The sequence below is a fragment of the Eucyclogobius newberryi genome, unplaced genomic scaffold (assembly GCF_026437365.1).
Source record: "Eucyclogobius newberryi isolate DKJ021-1_F unplaced genomic scaffold, fEucNew1.0.hap1 SCAF_5, whole genome shotgun sequence".
NCBI lineage: Eukaryota > Metazoa > Chordata > Actinopteri > Gobiiformes > Gobiidae > Eucyclogobius > Eucyclogobius newberryi.
Window position 1 is genome coordinate 42,791,123 of NW_027316167.1, and position 17,990 is coordinate 42,809,112.

Below are 17,990 nucleotides of genomic sequence, written 5' to 3' on the forward strand. Positions count from 1 at the left end.
CGCCCACACACGCCCACACACGCCCACACACGTACACGCCCACACATGTACACGCCCACACACGTACACGCACACACACGGACCACCCGCTTTCATGAGGACCATGTCGGTCATCTCCTCCATCAGTGACCGTGCTGCAGGATTGAGTGGACGACTGTTTTCCCGCCCTGCAAACTCTTGACTTTGGTTATTCTTATTATTAGCTCAGGACAGAGGATGCTAATGGACACACACAACGTGAGTCTGCACTTGCGCCCCCCAGTGGCACCTGGTGTTCCAGCGGTCTCTCATCCCAGTTCTAACCACGCGCATCTTTGCTTAGCTTCAGAGAGCTGATGAGATCAAGTGTTTGCGTGTGAGTGTGAGTGTGTTTGTGCAGATGTTAAAGGTGATTTGTGTCTTGCAGAATGGGCGTGTACGAAGAGAAGAAGGAAACATGTGGAACCATCTGCCTCAAATATCTCCTGTTCACTTTCAACTTTCTCTTCTGGGTAAGCTTTTTTATTATTTATTATGTTTAGTGATGTATTTATAGCACCATCCTTCAGAACAGAACATATTTATAGATATGAAATATTTGCAATTTTGTCCAGACACTGAATAAAAACTAAAGTCATATTTATCAACAATTACTTTATTCCCAAAATTCTTATCAAGAACATGTCGAAAAACCCCTACTACCACGACTAGAAGACACTCACTTGTTTAGTTTAGCTGCTGCACAGGGATATTTACAGTATATGTTCATAACGTTCAGACCGCGGCGTCATTACAAGTCTATTACATCCAGCGCTTCCTGTGGTTTGAGCGCCAGGCGCCCTGACCGCCTTGGACGTGCGTCCAGAGCGTCGGATGCAGAAAAGTTGAACAAAGCTGAACTTTTTTGCGTCAGACGCGGCGCAGCAGCCAATCAGAGCTGACGCAGCGGCCAATCGGAGCTGACGCAGCGGCCAATCGGAGCTGACGCAGCGGCCAATCGGAGCTGACGCAGCGGCCAATCGGAGCTGACGCAGCGGCCAATCGGAGCTGACGCAGCGGCCAATCGGAGCTGACGCAGCGGCCAATCGGAGCTGACGCAGCGGCCAATCGGAGCTGACGCAGCGGCCAATCGGAGCTGACGCAGCGGCCAATCGGAGCTGACGCAGCGGCCAATCAGAGCTGACGCAGCGGTGACGTGCTCCGCACGACCCGGAAGAAGACCCAAAACAAACTCTGCATCGATAAAAAAAATACTTAAGACGCAGCTTTTGAAGCAAATGATGATATTGACTAAACTCTGCTCACCTCTGAAGTATCTGGACCCAGACGGGCCCCGGGGCCCATCACCTCTGTTTGGACTTTGTAAAGTTAATAAACCAAAGCCACTTTCTCAACACTGGACGCCTTAGCCTTAGCCTTGGACGCGTGTCCAGGGCGTCTGCCTTCAACTATAAAGGCGTCCGCCGTGAATGTGGACGCAGCGATGTGAACGTACTATAAGAGAAAACAGTTGTAACATTGACCAGCAGGTGGTGCTATCTCCAGGTGGCGCTGCACTCATGCCATTCTCCCTCATCCCCATGTCACACTGGGCTGTCCTGTCTATTAAAGCCTACGGGACAAAAGAGCCTTTACAACATGTGTGTACCAAATTGTATTGGATTACAACAAACTACATTGTTCACTTCTCACTGACTATTTTGAGGCGTGTCCATGAAAATGTGGGTGGAGATGGGGTGTGGATTACAGTAAGAGAGTTTGTCATGAACAAAATGAATTTGTTTAAACATTTTTATTGTCCCATTTGAATCATGATAATAGTGATAATACCACTTGTCAGTGATATGCTTCTATTGTAGTCACAGCTGCCCTGGGGCAGACTGACTGAAGCGATCATTCACTCGCACACCTGATCCATACCAAGCTGTTTAATTCACACATCCATTTGTCCAGCTCATTAAATGATTACTTGATCTTAAACCGTCTCTAAATGTTGAACATGTTTAAAGAGCAAAACACTCTTTTTATTAGGATTAGTGGGAGTTTTTACCCTCTACGGCTCAAACCTTATTGTACCACCAAAATTAACAAGAAAAATGGACATCTCTCATCTCTCATTTATGAAAGATAAGTCGATATATTTTAATGATGGGGAATTTTCCAATAATACATGTCCTTTAATGCTACTTAAAGCCCCAGTATGTAACTTTTACACCTAAAAATGGACTCAAATAGAAGCATGCTTTTTCAAGTTGGTTGTTTTTATTGAACTGCTGTGTTTTTCTTTCGCTGTAATATTCCACAGAACGACATGAAGTCTGCTTTAAACTTTCTAAAACTGTGTGAAAGATTCTAAGATTTGATTATATTATAAATAAAGTCACATTGAGTCTCTTCAGTGTGTTTGTTATACATTTAGCATCCACCAGAGGTCACTAATGTTGCCTTTATTAGTTACATTCTAGGCAAAAGGTCATTATAAGCAGGAAGGACCAGACATCGCTTCATGTTCTATCATGATATAAATAAAGCTGGAGCAGAGTTTCAACATGAGGTATCGAATGAAGCGCACATTTGGGCTGCAACTCACCATTATTTTAGAAGTCAACTAAGCGGCTGTTTATATTTATAAAATGTGTTTTTATTGGACATTGAGACTTTACTTTTTTTTTTTTTTTTGAACCAAATAAAGCTTGAAATATGGTCACTGAAAGCTTCCAATTTCAGAATATTTATAGTTTATTTTTGAAAGTCTAAAATAGTTTATTATTTTTTGACATATTGATCGAATATGATGCAATTGTATATTATAATCTTGAGGTGTATTTTGAGGCTGTTCACAGGGCGTGTTTAGTCGCTCATCATTAGTTACATCATGTGTCATGTCTTATCTTCCAACGCACATCGTCTTCATTTGAGTCTCTGCAGGTTGAACAGCACCGTTTTTACAAAGCTAGCAAAGCACGTTAGCATCAGCTGTTTCCTGTTCATGGCCGCACGGCACTCGCTTTGTCAAGAGCCACAATCTGATATTTCCAGGTCATAAAGCGTCTGACATGATCCAAAGTGAAAGCATGACATAAAGAGAGGTTCAAACACGGCGTAGAGAGGCTTTAGCCACGCCCCTCACATGCAGAGAAGTCAAAGAAATGAGGCAAAACTGTTCCTGTAACGCTAGCTTTAGCCACGCCCCTCACACACAGGATTAAAAAGTGTAATTTGGGTATGATTTACATTTCATTTTTTATGAAACTGTTTGTGTTTGAGTTGCGTCAGATGCTCACGTAGCAGACTGGGCCAACGCACATTTGGATGCTGCGTTCAGAGTTTCATATTTGTGCAGGACGCCCCAGTGCGACGTCTGTGCATTTGCAGGCAGATGGACACACGTCTGAATAATAAACTGACCAGCAGACTCGTGTCCAGCGCACGTGCTCAGTGGCGGGGTTGTGTATCCTGGTGTGGCTGTTTTCTTGGCGATGGCGGATGAGAGTGGCTTTGGTGTGTTTGATGTGATGGGCCCGATGGCCTGTCTGGGTCCAGATCCTTCAGAGGTGACCAGCAACTGCTCTGGATGTGCGTCCCGGCCAATGTGCAAATGTCCAAAATGCGCCGCCTCAAACATTCAATCACGGATTCAGGACGCTCGGATGCTCAAAACGTGTGTGCCGTCTGTCGTGTCATGTGTGCCGTCTGTCTTGTGCCGTCTGTTGTGTCATGTGTGCCGTCTGTCGTGTCATGTGTGCCGTCTGTCTTGTGCCGTCTGTTGTGTCATGTGTGCCGTCTGTCGTGTCATGTGTGCCGTCTGTCGTGTCCTGTGTGCCGTCTGTCGTGTCCTGTGTGCCGTCTGTCGTGTCCTGTGTGCCGTCTGTCGTGTCCTGTGTGCTGTCTGTCGTGTCATGTGTGCCGTCTGTCGTGTCATATGTGCCGTCTGTCGTGTCCTGTGTGCCGTCTGTCGTGTCCTGTGTGCCGTCTGTCGTGTCCTGTGTGCCGTCTGTCGTGTCCTGTGTGCCGTCTGTCGTGTCCTGTGTGCCGTCTGTCGTGTCCTGTGTGCCGTCTGTCGTGTCATGTGTGCTGTCTGTTGTGTCATGTGTGCCGTCTGTCGTGTGCCGTCTGTCGTGTCATGTGGGCCGTCTGTCGTGTGCCGTCTGTCGTGTCATGTGTGCCGTCTGTCGTGTCCTGTGTGCCGTCTGTCGTGTCCTGTGTGCCGTCTGTCGTGTCCTGTGTGCCGTCTGTCGTGTCCTGTGTGCCGTCTGTCGTGTCATGTGTGCCGTCTGTCGTGTGCCGTCTGTCGTGTCATGTGTGCCGTCTGTTGTGTCATGTGTGCCGTCTGTCGTGTCATGTGTGCCGTCTGTCGTGTCCTGTGTGCCGTCTGTCGTGTCATGTGTGCCGTCTGTCGTGTGCCGTCTGTCGTGTCATGTGGGCCGTCTGTCGTGTGCCGTCTGTCGTGTCATGTGTGCCGTCTGTCGTGTGCCGTCTTTCGTGTCATGTGTGCCGTCTGTTGTGTCATGTGTGCCGTCTGTTGTGTCATGAGTGCCGTCTGTTGTGTCATGTGTGCCGTCTGTTGTGTCATGTGTGCCGTCTGTTGTGTGCGGTCAGTTGGCAGGCGGCGCGGTGATGGCTGTAGGCGTGTGGACCCTGGTGGAGAAGAGTGACTACATCAGCCTGCTGCCCTCAAACACGTACGCTGCCTCGGCCTACATCCTGATCCTGGCCGGAGCCATCGTCATGGTAACAGGCGTGCTGGGGTGTTGCGCCACCTTCAAAGAGCAGAGGCGGCTGCTGCGGGTGGTAAGGCTCCACACTGCAGACTATTTTATTGTTCTGAAAATAAACCAAAAGTTAAAAACTATTTTTAGGCTGAGAAGCAACATTTTCCTCATCCAACCCTAGTGGTTACATCTGGCCAGGACAACGTTTGGACTATTTTTCTCTTAGCTGTTATTGTGAAGGCACAAATGTGTGTTTCCATAAATCGAACGTTTCAGATGTAACTACGGATGACCTTAAGCACTGAATGATCATCTTTAGCCCATGCGCAGGTCGAGAATCTAATGACATCAAAGTCACCTGTGACCTCTCTGTGACCTCTCTGTGACCTCTCTGTGACCTCTCTGTGACCCACGTGAGGCTATATAGTCACGTGACAGAGAGCTTAGACCCTTTTCCTCTCCCAAGCAACGCGGATTCCAAAGGACTGATCGCTCTGGCGGTCATCCGGGACTCATAGAACCGTAGTTACTGTAACTTTTGTTCTATGTCATCCCTTCTGACCGCCAGAGGCGGGGCCTTAAGCACTGGATGACAAATATCAAGAACGTCCTGAGGGATCCCATAGGACAATACAAAATGTGAGATATAACACGCCTACCTTACAACGAGGAAGTGTGCAGTCTCAGAATCCCCTCTAGTGGATTGGGGACTGCCACATTGATTTGATAGAATCTGGCAAACGTACGTAAAAAGTCCAGGAGGCCGCAGCAGAGCCTGTGCAGCGGCGGAAACCAAACTCTGGCTGGCCAAAACGGAGACACCAGGAGAAGGCTGTGTCCCCCTTGATGAACCCTCTATAGAGTCGGGAAAATCAGGAGGAGTGGTGGAAATGCATAAAGTAGAGTTCTTGGTTAGTCGTGAGCCAGTGCATCCTGGCCCAGAGGACCAGCACCGTCCGTCAGGAAAAACCATAGGGGACAGTGACTCGCCTCCCTGGATGCAAAGAGGTCGACCTATGCCCTGCTGAACATTCCCCAAATGTCGTCTACCGCATCCGGGTGAAGTTTATTCTGATTCTGAAGTCTCTACTCCCCGAGCAGTGGACACTGACGGGATAGAAAATCCGCCACCACATTCTCTGGACGGGAATGTAGGACGCCCTCAAACCGAGAAAGTGGGGAGCTGCCCACACAAGGAGCTGTCGAGTCAAGTCCATCAGTCACATTGACCTGGTGCCCCCCAACTGGTTGATGTGATGAACCACCGCGGTGTTGTCGAAGCGAACCATGACATGTCTGCCACGCAGAACTGGAAGGAAATAAACCAACGCCAGGCGCAGTGCCATCAGCTCTAGCACACGTATGTGCTCCCCGCTGACTGGTGGAGACCCTGTTCCTTGCGCCGTGCGCCTTTGCTATGTCACATCCTGTGAGGGACTCATCGGTGTGCCCCATCTCCCTCCGAGACGGAAGGGAACCTAACGGAACACCCTGCTCTATCCAGGACCTGTCGCGCCACTGAGACAGGGACTCGAGAACGGCCCGATTTAAGTGCAAGCTGTTCACCCAGAGTTGCATGGGTCGAAGAGAAAGCGGCCCCAGTGGCACTACAGTGGAGGCTGCTGTCAACTTTCCCAAGAGACAGAGGTAAAGAACCAAAGGCAACACCTGACCTTCCCGAAAACTGGGAAGCATGTCCTCAATGCTGTCGACTTGCAGAGTTGAGGGACAAGCAGTCATGACAACGGAATTCGGGGTGATCCCTAAAAAAAAAAAAAGTCTCCTGGGAAGAGACCCAAGTTGCACTTTGCCAGATTGACCCACATACCGAACTGCCTGATGTGATCGATGACAGTTTGGGTGTCTTGAGCAGCCTGGTTGTAAGTGGGCGCATACACCAGCCTGAAGGGGAGCCAGAGCAACGCATCTGGTGAAAACCCTCGGCGACGGAGACAGACCGAACGGAAGTGGTAGTGAGGACCTCGAAATGCAAAGCGCAGAAACTGGTGGCAGGACACAATTGACACCGAAACCGCCTGTAAATATGCAATAAAATGTTTAAGGTCGTTTTTTTTTTAATTCTGAAATTCAGGTCGTTCAAGTTACCGGAAACACACAACTTTTCTTTTTTGTCCTAAAGATGATCATTCAGTGCTTAAGGCACCGCCTCTGGCGGTCAGAAGGGATGACATTTAACCAAGTGTTTATGCTTCTGTACAGCATTCATGGAATCATCATGAATTTATGGGAATAAACAGGAATTAACACAACTATTTTCTTTCTGAGCATTCATTCATTCTCTACCGCTTTTTCCCGTTAGGGGTCGCGGGTGACTGGAGCCTATCCCAATGACTTTGGGCCTTAGGCGGGGTACACCCTTGACAGTGGCCAACTCATTGCAGGGCCATCTTACTGCGCAATTACTGTTCAATTAAATTTATTTCTGTAATGCCCAAAAGCACAACAGCAGTTGCCTGATGGGCTAAAATGAAACTTTGATCAATAATAGGGAAGCAGATTGAACAATGTTCACAGGAATTTAGCAAATGGGTAAATGTCCCAGCATCTTCTGTCCTTGGACCCGTCCCAGCAAGAAAAAAACACACACAAAAAACACAAAAATAGGCCACTCTGAAATGCACAGCATGATAATGCACAGCCTCCATGGGGCCCCCATGGGGCCTTGCATTATCATGCTGCAGGGGTGGTTACAGGGGTGAAACTCTGTTTGGTATAGGGGGTCTCCTCTTCCCTTTTCAAGATCCCGTGCCTACGACATTAAGCTATAATAACTCTTCAAGGTTTATGGCAATACATTTGCTTCACCGTGAAACTTACTAGGCGTTTTGGCAAAATGAAATGGGCCCTTATATCTGCTCGTCATTTTGCATGTTTTGATATTACTGTAATCACGATACAAACTTGTTTATTATACAGAGTCATGGAGAAGTGTATGAGTAAAACTGAAGTCCTGATACTTACGAGTAGCTCGGCTGTACTGGGCTAAATGCAGCTGCTGAATAAATGTAAACAAGCATACAGCGCCTCCAGCAGCACGTGAGGCGGAAGTGCACGTCGCCCATGATGTCACCCATGACGTCGCCCATGACGTCGCCCATGACGTCGCCTATGGCGTCAGCCATGAGTTCGCCCATGACGTCGCCCATGACGTCGCCTATGGCGTCAGCCATGAGTTCGCCCATGACGTCACCCATGACGTCACCCATGACGTCGCCCATGACTTCGCCCATGACTTCGCCCATGACGTCAGCCATGACGTCACCACGCAAAAGACCAAACCACTGTGTCACAACTGAAGGGGTAGATGGGTTTTCTTTAGACTTTCAGACTTGTTTAATTAGAATGTGTGAATAGTAATCATATACATTCTAATCGATAGAAGTAGAAAAAACTTCAGTTGTAGTCATCTGGACTGTTTGAAAAATAGACGTTTCGACTCTCATCCAAGAGTCATTGTCAATAAAAGAATTTAGATCGAGAACTCCGATATTAATACTGTTCTGTGGTAAGACCCGCCCATTGGGAGGAGCCTTCCTGAAGTAGAAAGAGTTGTTTGTTTCAACAGAAACTCCCCCCTTGTATCTACCGAGCCTATTCAGAATCTTAATGGGCTATTAGAAACCTCTTTGTCTTTGTGAGACCCTGGCTCAACCACCCTGAGTACCTGATGAGCATCTGAATGTCCTCTACCTTTCCAGGGGTTCAGAATCCCATTATAAATAACAGGAAGATTAAACCTTAGCCCTCCATTTCTGTTTAAAGAAGGTCTTTCTTTTTTAACAAAAATAGCTTCCTTGACTCCTCTTTCAAACCATCTTTTCTCCTGCTTAAAACCTTCACCTCACCGTCTTCAAACGAGTGATTAGAGGCTTCAAGATGGAGATGCACGGCACTCTGAGGTCCTGAACTTGTATTTCTTCTGTGCTGATAAAGCCTCTTGTGTAGAGGCTGTTTTGTCTCACCTATGTAACGTTCTTTACAACTTTCCTCACTGCATTGGATCGAATAAACTACATTGCTCTGTTTTTGAGTCGGCAACTTGTCCTTTGGGTGAACCAGTTTTTGTCTTAGTGTTTCCTGGTTTAAAATAAACAGGGACTTCGTGTTGTCTAAAAATTCTCTGCAGTTTTTCCGAGAGGCCAGACACATAAGGGATAGAAACACCCTTCCTTCTCTGTTCAGTTTCCCTTTTGTCCTGCTTCTTGGTTCTCTTCACTCTGTTGACGGCCCAAGCGGGGTAACCACAGGCTGAGAGGGCATTTCGGACATGTTTTTCCTCTTTCTTCTTGCCCTCTGAGCTGGTGGGCACACCTTGAGCTCTGTGTTGTAAGGTTCTGATCACACCCAGCTTGTGCTGTAGTGGGTGGTTGGAACCAAAGAGCAGATACTGGTCCGTGTGTGTAGGTTTCCTGTATACTTCTATTTGGAGTTTCCCGTCTTCTCCTCTGATCGTGGAACAATCAAGAAAGGCCAAGCGATTCTCCTTAGCGTCTTCTCTTGTAAACCTGATATGTGGGTCCACAGCATTGATGTGATCAGAGAAGGTTTCCAGCTCTTGTTTCTTAATTGTTAAAATTGTCCCCGGAATTGAAAGTAAGTGGTGTTCAGACAGATGTCCAACAGTTTGAACACCACTTACTTTCAATTCCGGGGACAATTTTACAGACAGATTCATGGCTGTGCCATGGGCTCGCCCGTCTCTCCCATAGTGGCCAACCTGTACATGGAGCACTTTGAGAAGAAGGCACTGTCCTCATTCTCAGGCATAGCCCCAAAACTGTGGCTCCGCTATGTCGATGATACTTTTGTAACAATCAAGAAACAAGAGCTGGAAACCTTCTCTGATCACATCAATGCTGTGGACCCACATATCAGGTTTACAAGAGAAGACGCTAAGGAGAATCGCTTGGCCTTTCTTGATTGTTCCACGATCAGAGGAGAAGACGGGAAACTCCAAATAGAAGTATATAGGAAACCTACACACACGGACCAGTATCTGCTCTTTGGTTCCAACCACCCACTACAGCACAAGCTGGGGGTGATCAGAACCTTACAACACAGAGCTCAAGGTGTGCCCACCAGCTCAGAGGGCAAGAAGAAAGAGGAAAAACATGTCCGAAATGCCCTCTCAGCCTGTGGTTACCCCGCTTGGGCTCTCAACAGAGTGAAGAGAACCAAGAAGCAGGACAAAAGGGAAACTGAACAGAGAAGGAAGGGTGTCTCTATCCCTTATGTGTCTGGCCTCTCGGAAAAACTGCAGAGAATTTTTAGACAACACGAAGTCCCTGTTTATTTTAAACCAGGAAACACTTTAAGACAAAAACTGGTTCACCCTAAGGACAAGTTGCCGACTCAAAAACAGAGCAATGTAGTTTATTCGTTCCAATGCAGTGAAGGAAGTTATAAAGAACGTTACATAGGTGAGACGAAACAGCCTCTACACAAGAGGCTTTATCAGCACAGAAGAAATACAAGTTCAGGACCACAGAGCGCCGTGCATCTCCATCTTGAAGCCTCTAATCACTCGTTTGAAGACGGTGATGTGAAGGTTTTAAGCAGGAGAAAAGATGGTTTGAAAGAGGAGTCAAGGAAGCTATTTTTGTTAAAAAAGAAAGACCTTCTTTAAACAGAAATGGAGGGCTAAGGTTTAATCTTCCTGTTATTTATAATGGGTTACTGAACCCCTGGAAAGGTAGAGGACATTCAGATGCTAATCAGGTACTCAGGGTGGTTGAGCCAGGGTCTCACAAAGACAAAGAGGTTTCTAATAGCCCATTAAGATTCTGAATAGGCTCGGTAGATACAAGGGGGAGTTTCTGTTGAAACAAACAACTCTTTCTACTTCAGGAAGGCTCCTCCCAATGGGCGGGTCTTACCACAGAACAGTATTAATATCGGAGTTCTCGACCTAAATTCTTTTATTGACAATGACTCTTGGATGAGAGTCGAAACGTCTATTTTTCAAACTGAGTCCAGATGAAACAACTGAAGCTTTTTCTACTATGGAACACGCCTGGACGAATGAGGGATTACACCGACAATCGATAGAAGTGTTATCAGTTAAAAACGTAGGATCACAACTGTAGAGTGGGACACAGTTTGAACACTGTTGTTGTTTTATGGCTTCTGGAAAGAAGGTAGAATGATGAACAATTGCAGAACTTCTCTTAAGTCTATTATTTACGGTGTAACTGGCACAGATAATATCTGTCAACCTTGGATGAAATGTTATTATGAATTGTTTAATTGCGTCATGAGTAGTATTACCACTGTACGGGAGAAAGAAAATAATGAGGGGGCGATAGTAACCGCAGAAGTGGTTTCTTATGCTGTGTGTCTTTAGCAGCGGCACTAGCTCAGTGGTAGAGTGTTTCTTTTGATCTGCGTACAGTGGCGTGTGAATGGGTAAGTGGTCCCTTGATCTAGTGCTTTGAGTGCCTTGAAGGTAGAAAAGCACCACATATAAATGTGATTTTTTTTTTTTTTTTTAAATCACTATAATCAGCCTCTTCCTGAAGGCCCAGACTCGGACAAGCCTCTTAAGACCACCAGAAACTGAAACTCTCACCCATAGATTAGCATTAACTTCTGTCCCCAGTTTGAAATAAGGGTTGAATAAATAAAGGTGTGACCAGTGCTCATGTCAGCCTGACTTCTCTTTGCAGTACTTTGTCCTGCTGCTGTGCATCTTTCTGCTGGAGGTTCTTGCTGGAGTCCTGGCTTACATCTACTACCAACAGGCAAGTCACGTTGTGTTTACTGTTGGGGGAATGGGATTATGTTTTTGCTCAAAAATGTACTCAAACCTATTCTTGAGAAATGGGGTCATGGTAATAATTACATTTAAACTGTTACCTAGCAACCCTACTGTAAATAAGAGCCAAAATCAATATAAATGACACAGTAGCTGTACTTGTACTATCAAAAAATGTCAGTTGATATAATTTTGTTTATGGATGACCCCAGAAGCAGTGTTCTCGCTGGGCTGAGGTTTGAGGATGGTGGTGGGACAACGGCGAAGGCAAAAAGCAAAAAGTACTTTAAAAATGTCCGTGGCGCCCTGGTGCCCGCACGGCAGAGTGCAGCAGGCGGCGCGAGCGAACAACATCACGGCGCCCGCGGAAGCGGCGCTCCTCGCCCGTGCCGCCCGCTACACCCGAACCCCCGAGCAAGCGCAGCAGCACCTTAAAATGCCCGCGCACGGTTATCTTAATTCCTGGCGGTATCTTTTAAAGGAACCCCCGGCACCACATGACTCTCAGTATAAGACCTGTACAGGAACCCCCGGCACCACATGACTCTCAGTATAAGACCTGTACAGGAACCCCCGGCACCACATTACTCTCAGTATAAGACCTGTACAGGAACCCCCGGCACCACATGACTCTCAGTATAAGACCTGTACAGGAACCCCCGGCACCACATTACTCTCAGTATGAGACCTGTACAGGAACCCCCGGCACCACATGACTCTCAGTATAAGACCTGTACAGGAACCCCCGGCACCACATTACTCTCAGTATAAGACCTGTACAGGAACCCCCGGCACCACATGACTCTCAGTATAAGACTATGGAGCTTCAGATTCTGGATCACACCAGCAACGATCTGATTTCACCTGAGTATTTGTTTTCCTCTAAGAATGTTGTCACATTGGGTTTGGTCTAAAATAATAGAACCTGGTCAGCATATATACAATACAGTGATTATGGAGGCTCTGACATTTTCACCATAGGTGCATTTCCACTGTGAGAGACAGAATCTAAAAACAAATCCGGAAATCACATTGTATTTTTAAATAATTCATTTTTATGTTATGTTATTAAAAATCACAGTTTGATTTCTGCTCCTAAGATGAACATTGCAGACCCTCCACACCTCGCAAAGTCACAGGGGGTTCAAATACTTCTTCACAGTACAGTATATGATATATTGTTTAATGTGTTGTTCTGATGGTGTGACTTTAGCTGAATGAGGAGCTGAAGCAGAGTCTGAGGGACACAATGATCCAGAAATACGAGAGGACCAATCAGGAGCACATCACCAGAGCAGTGGACAAGCTGCAGCAGGAGGTGAGTGACCAGAGTACACTGCTACACCTCCATTTACAGGGGCAGAAAGAAAAGACTCAAACAAAAGTTAAATGATTGAAGGAACTGTTAAGAAATGTACTTAATGTATCAGAGTGCCAATTGTTGATTGTGATTTGTGAGGATAAATGATCGTGAGGATAGATGATCGTGAAGATAAATGATCGTGAGGATAGATGATCGTGAGGATAGATGATCGTGAAGATAAATGATCGTGAGGATAGATGATCGTGAGGATAGATGATCGTGAGGATAGATGATCGTGAAGATAGATGATCGTGAGGGTAGATGATCGTGAGGGTAGATGATCGTGAGGGTAGATGATCGTGAGGCTGGATGATCGTGAGGATAGATGATCGTGAGGATAGATGATCGTGAGGACAGATGATCGTGAGTGTAGATGATCGTGAGTGTAGATGATCGTGAGGGTAGATGATCGTGAGGACAGATGATCGTGAGTGTAGATGATCGTGAGGATAGATGATCGTGAGGATAGATGATCGTGAGGATAGATGATCGTGAGGATAGATGATCGTGAGGACGGATGATCGTGAGTGTAGATGATCGTGAGGGTAGATGATCGTGAGGATAGATGATCGTGAGGGTAGATGATCGTGAGGGTAGATGATCGTGAGGGTAGATGATCGTGAGTGTAGATGATCGTGAGGGTAGATGATCGTGAGTGTAGATGATCGTGAGGGTAGATGATCGTGAGGGTAGATGATCGTGAGGGTAGATGATCGTGAGGGTAGATGATCGTGAGTGTAGATGATCGTGAGGGTAGATGATCGTGAGGGTAGATGATCGTGAGTGTAGATGATCGTGAGGGTAGATGATCGTGAGGGTAGATGATCGTGAGGGTAGATGATCGTGAGGATAGATGATCGTGAGGATAGATGATCGTGAGGATAGATGATCGTGAGGATCATCGTGAGGATAGATGATCGTGAGGACAGTTGATCGTGAGGATAGATGATCGTGAGGATAGATGATCGTGAGGACAGATGATCGTGAGTGTAGATGATCGTGAGTGTAGATGATCGTGAGTGTAGATGATCGTGAGGGTAGATGATCGTGAGGACAGATGATCGTGAGTGTAGATGATCGTGAGGATAGATGATCGTGAGGATAGATGATCGTGAGGATAGATGATCGTGAGGATAGATGATCGTGAGGACGGATGATCGTGAGTGTAGATGATCGTGAGGGTAGATGATCGTGAGGATAGATGATCGTGAGGATAGATGATCGTGAGGACGGATGATCGTGAGTGTAGATGATCGTGAGGGTAGATGATCGTGAGGATAGATGATCGTGAGGGTAGATGATCGTGAGGGTAGATGATCGTGAGTGTAGATGATCGTGAGGGTAGATGATCGTGAGGGTAGATGATCGTGAGGGTAGATGATCGTGAGGATAGATGATCGTGAGGATAGATGATCGTGAGGATCATCGTGAGGATAGATGATCGTGAAGATAGATGATCGTGAGGACAGTTGATCGTGAGGATAGATGATCGTGAGTGTAGATGATCGTGAGGACAGATGATCGTGAGGATAGATGATCGTGAGGACAGATGATCGTGAGGACAGATGATCGTGAGGACAGATGATCGTGAAGGTAGATGATCGTGAAGGTAGGTGATCGTGAAGATAGATGATCGTGAGGATAGATGATCGTGAGGATAGATGATCGTGAGTGTAGATGATCGTGAGGACAGATGATCGTGAGGATAGATGATCGTGAGTGTAGATGATCGTGAGGACAGATGATCGTGAGGATAGATGATCGTGAGGACAGATGATCGTGAAGATAGATGATCGTGAGGACAGATGATCGTGAGGACAGATGATCGTGAGGACAGATGATCGTGAAGGTAGATGATCGTGAAGATAGATGATCGTGAAGATAGATGATCGTGAGGATAGATGATCAGATATTTGTTTTGCTGCTGTAGCCAATATTTGCCAATACCGATATTTAGATTTGATCATTTATTACAAGGGCCAAGCAAATTGAACAAATAAGATATCATAAAATGCAGAATGTGTTTATCTGACATGATTGTATGAAAGTTTTTTTCATTCGTCTGTTAAAAAAAATATTTTATTGCCGTCAAATATCGATATCGACCAATACTGGTCCCAATATCTTCATAAAGATCTGTGCAGATTTTTGGTCAAAGGAAGCGACTGAATCAATAACTGAAATGTATCCAGTCATGTGCATTTATTTAAGTTTGTCATACTCTCTAAGTCTCAAACATGACGGAAAAGTACTTTCTACTGTTTAGTCCTGTTAAAAAATGCAGTGCAGGACAGAGTACAGACACCTAGGGCTGCAGCTATCGATTCTTTTAGTAATCGATTAATCTATCGATTTTTTTCTTCGATTAATCGATGAATCGGTTAATAATAATAATAAACCATTTAAAAGCATATTAAATCGTTTTTTTTAAATAAACGTTATAGTTCATTGTAATAAACAAATAAGAAATTGAGTTTCTGCCTTAAAAAAAACACATTTTATTCTTAATTTCACATAAATTTGTCCCCAAAACAACAACATTTCTCTTCAGTCCAAAGTGTTCTGTTTGTAGATAAAGAATATATATAAAGGGCTAATTAACTTGTCACCAGACTGTTTTTAACAGTTACATTATGAATTAATTTGCGTTTCTGTCGCATAACTTCAAATAAGACATTAGTTTGTAAAACATTGTGTGTTGGACAGTGATGCTGGTGTTCTGAGCGGTGGCTCTACATTTTGTCACTTAACGGCGTTTCACATCAGATTATTATAATGGTCGTGCTCCTCCTGATGTTTCCATATATGTAACGACCAGTGTGGGGCGAGTGTGTGGGGCGAGTGTGTGGGGCGAGTGTGTGGGGCGAGTGTGTGGGGCGAGGGACCGGACTGGGTCTGAACCAGAACTTTTTGTGTGTTTTCCAGTTCAAGTGCTGCGGGAGCAACAGTTCTGGCGACTGGGCGTCCAGCGAGTGGATCCGCTCCCAGGCCGGGCGGGGCCGGCTGGTCCCGGACAGCTGCTGTAAGAGCCCCACGCCCATGTGCGGAGAGAGAGACCACCCCTCCAACATCTACAAGGTGGAGGTGAGGGCCCAGGGTCTGAGTCTGCATCTGCATCATCTTCATCCACAGTTTCCTCAGAAGTATTTGGACATGTTTCTATTTCAGGTCATTTTAGATCAAAAGTGTGGTTTATAAAGATGTGAAATATAATCTTCTGTTACATTTACTCAGGAACAGGCCTCGCTGAGGCACAGGCCAGTATATCCCCAGTATATCCCCAGTATATCCCCAGTATATACCCAGTATATACCCAGTATATACCCAGTATATACCCAGTATATACCCAGTATATCCTTTCATATATATAATGTCATTAAAACCTAAGCAGCAATAAATAAACCTGAAGTCGATACATCACATTCTTTTAACATTGTTCTGCACCAGATTTATATCTGACAACAATACAAACATGACACACACATGACACACACACACGACGCGCACACACACATGACACACACATGACACACACACACGACGCGCACACACACATGACACACACACACACACACACAAACATGACACACAAACACGCACGCACACACACTGAAACACACACACAAACATGACACACACATACGACGCACACACACACACACACGATGCACACACACACATGACACATACACATGACACACACACACACACACACACATGACACACACACACACATGACACATACACGACACACACACACACACATGACACACACACACACACACATGACACATACACGACACACACACACACACATGACACACACACACACACATGACACACACACACACACACACACACATGACACATACACGACACACACATGACACACACACATGACACACACACACGACACACACACATACATGACACACACACACACATGACACACACACACACACACACACACACTGTTGATCATCTTTACTTTTTCTGACATGTAAATGTCATGGAATGAGACAATGCACCGATGCTTTTCCTTAACACACAGAGAACACAATTCAACTTAGAATATGAAACGACACAGAAATATCAGACGTTTGTGCAGCTGCATGGGAGAAAACGCCGGGACTGATCACGCAGGCTGTTGTACGCAGCCTGCGTGATCCTCCTGCATCTCACACCGTTTTTTCTCATGCAGGTTGGTTTTATTAGATATTATGGAATAGGCGGGTCACATTTCTCATTGGTCAGCTTCACATCAAGGCACTTGTCTTTTACAACAGTTGGTATTTTCCCGTAGAGATAAAGCCTGGTGAATGTTTTTCTAACTCCCCCGGGCTGTTAAACCCCCTCCCTGGGGCAAACATTCCCCTGCCCATCTTTACGACACCTTCACAAATACAGTGTCATATGCTGTTTTTCTCTCAGACTAATGATGCAGATAATATATCACTATTATGCAGATAAAATACATCACAGAAATATAATCATATATTCACATTTTATCACAGTAACTGAGTCAAGTTTTGTGTCTTTAAAGGGCGGATGCATCAGTAAACTGGAGCAGTTCATCCTGGAGCATCTGAAGATCATAGGAGCTGTGGGCATTGGCATCGCATGTGTTCAGGTGAGCAAGCACAGCGCCCCCTGCAGGACGCTCACATGTGTCTGCAGCGCCCCCTGCAGGACGCTCACATGTGTCTGCAGCGCCCCCTGCAGGACGCTCACATGTGTCTGCAGCGCCCCCTGCAGGACGCTCACATGTGTCTGAGGCCTTTAGTGGTGTTTTGCTCTTGCTGCTCTGAGCTCACATGTTTGTGTGCAGGTGATCGGGATGGTGTTCACATGCTGCCTGTACAAGAGCCTGAAGGTGGAGCCGTACTAACACTGTCACAGCTGGAGCCTGTGCATCAGTCTGAGCAGGTTCAGCTGGAGCCTGTGCATCAGTCTGAGCAGGTTCAGCTGGAGCCTGTGCATCAGTCTGAGCAGGTTCAGCTGGAGCCTGTGCATCAGTCTGAGCAGGTTCAGCTGGAGCCTGTGCATCAGTCTGAGCAGGTTCAGCTGGAGCCTGTGCATCAGTTGAGTTAGAAGAGCGAGACTGTCACTTTGTTCACTGTAGTGAGTAATATGTATGATTTATTAAACTGTAGTTTTCATT

The 17,990-nt window shown here is 46.0% G+C and overlaps 1 protein-coding gene across 1 annotated transcript; it reads left to right on the forward strand.

Annotated features, from left to right (window-relative positions):
* The first annotated feature begins 371 nt into the window (after nucleotides 1-371).
* Nucleotides 372-17,777, forward strand: cd151l (CD151 antigen, like). The gene is made up of 7 exons (XM_072464784.1): nucleotides 372-491; nucleotides 4,579-4,770; nucleotides 11,378-11,452; nucleotides 12,680-12,784; nucleotides 15,755-15,913; nucleotides 17,373-17,459; nucleotides 17,658-17,777. Exons 1-7 carry the CDS (start codon nucleotides 408-410, stop codon nucleotides 17,715-17,717), a joined length of 762 nt encoding a protein of 253 aa, XP_072320885.1. The 5' UTR covers nucleotides 372-407; the 3' UTR covers nucleotides 17,718-17,777.
* Nucleotides 17,778-17,990: the final 213 nt, after the last annotated feature.